The sequence below is a fragment of the Perkinsus marinus genome, assembly GCF_000006405.1.
Source record: "Perkinsus marinus ATCC 50983 genomic scaffold scf_1104296954818, whole genome shotgun sequence".
In the NCBI taxonomy this organism is placed as follows: domain Eukaryota; phylum Perkinsozoa; order Perkinsida; family Perkinsidae; genus Perkinsus; species Perkinsus marinus.
In genome coordinates, this window is record NW_003208004.1 from 2,852 (window position 1) to 4,328 (window position 1,477).

Sequence of the window (1,477 nt, forward strand, 5' to 3'; positions counted from 1 at the left end):
CTACACTGTATGTGGTTGCCAGGTCATGGAGTGGCCTTAGCAATAAACCCTTGAGTCGTTCTAGACGACCGATGCTGTCAGCTGAGTCTAGTGCTACAGCGTTATCAAGTCCATCTACGACAACTAAAGTCAGCAACATTGGACCACAGGAATACGTTGCGGAGCAATCCTTATTCATTGAGGTATGCTACAATAGAACATGGTATAACAATGGAGTTTCACCACCCTAGTGATAAGAGAAACACTAGTGAAAAACATATTTCACGACTACTGCATATCACCGTGAATTTCGCGTTTTGCACCACTTCACGTAAAACGGGTGAAACTCCAATATATAAAATATAACCTCTGACACAGATAACAATGGAGTTTCACGACCCGTTTTACGTGAAATGGTGTAAAACTCTGTGAAAAACGCGATATTCGCGGTGCATCAGTAGTCGTGAAATACAAAGCGTGTCAATTTGATATGCAAATGTGCGTTATTTTTCGAGGTTAATGAGAATCAATGTGAAACCATATCGCATATACAATGTAACAATGACTATGGACATGTGTCGTGATGAAAGTACCCGTCTGGGAATGTGATGGTAGCGACAACTTGTTCACTATAAATTGTCTTTCAAAATAACACACTTTTGCATATCGCAGTCACACGTAGGGTATATTCTTCAGCAGTGTTTTTCATATCACGGGTGAAACTCCAATACTATATACAGGCTCATAATATGAGCCTGTACAACTTCACATCTGAGCATATTTATTCAATGATATGAGCCTCATATCATTGAATAAATATGCTCAGATGTGAAGTTGTTGTTGATATGTGATTATGTGCAGATGGAACACGACTCGACAGGAGTGTGTAACAGCTTCACTGAGTTGATGTACATCAAACGTGACGATCTTCGTGAGAAAATAATCGCAGCAGCTGATGGGCTCACGCTGTACTTGGAAATGAAGGCGGTTGTTTGTCTAGAGAGGGAACGATTTGAGGTGAGTTAAAATGGTGAGTAATTTTTATCATATTGATCTTGGAAATTCGGCAGGACTCAGTATGAAAATGATCAAAAATAGGTTTTGACAATATTCTGATTGCGACACTAGGCAAGGAATGAGATCTGTATATGAAATTATGTAGAGAAAGAATGGTATAAAAAAGAGTATTCATTATTAATTGGAGTTTTGCTCACTTCAAGTGAAGTGGCGCTATACTCTGTGAAAAAAAAACGAAATTCGCGGTGATATGCAGTAGTCGTGAAATATATATTTCACCAGTGTTTTCCATATCACTAGGGTGGAACTCCATTTTTATTTAGGTTATCTAGCATCGAATAAATAATAGCATTAAACTATTGTAAAAGATAGAGACCAGTAATTTTTTGTGAAGAAGTTGTTGATTACCGTTGTTGGCAACATATATATTCCGGAAACTTATCGAAATATATGTTTGCTCTACCCAGCTGAGCTCAGAAGT

General features: G+C 38.1%; 1 protein-coding gene across 1 annotated transcript; it reads left to right on the forward strand.

Moving 5' to 3' along the window:
- Window positions 1-840: 840 nt before the first annotated feature.
- Window positions 841-996, forward strand: Pmar_PMAR023150 (hypothetical protein; the record flags this gene model as incomplete). Its single annotated transcript, XM_002776023.1, has 1 exon — window positions 841-996. A coding segment is annotated over one exon (156 nt), but the record flags the coding sequence as incomplete, so codon positions are not given.
- Window positions 997-1,477: the final 481 nt, after the last annotated feature.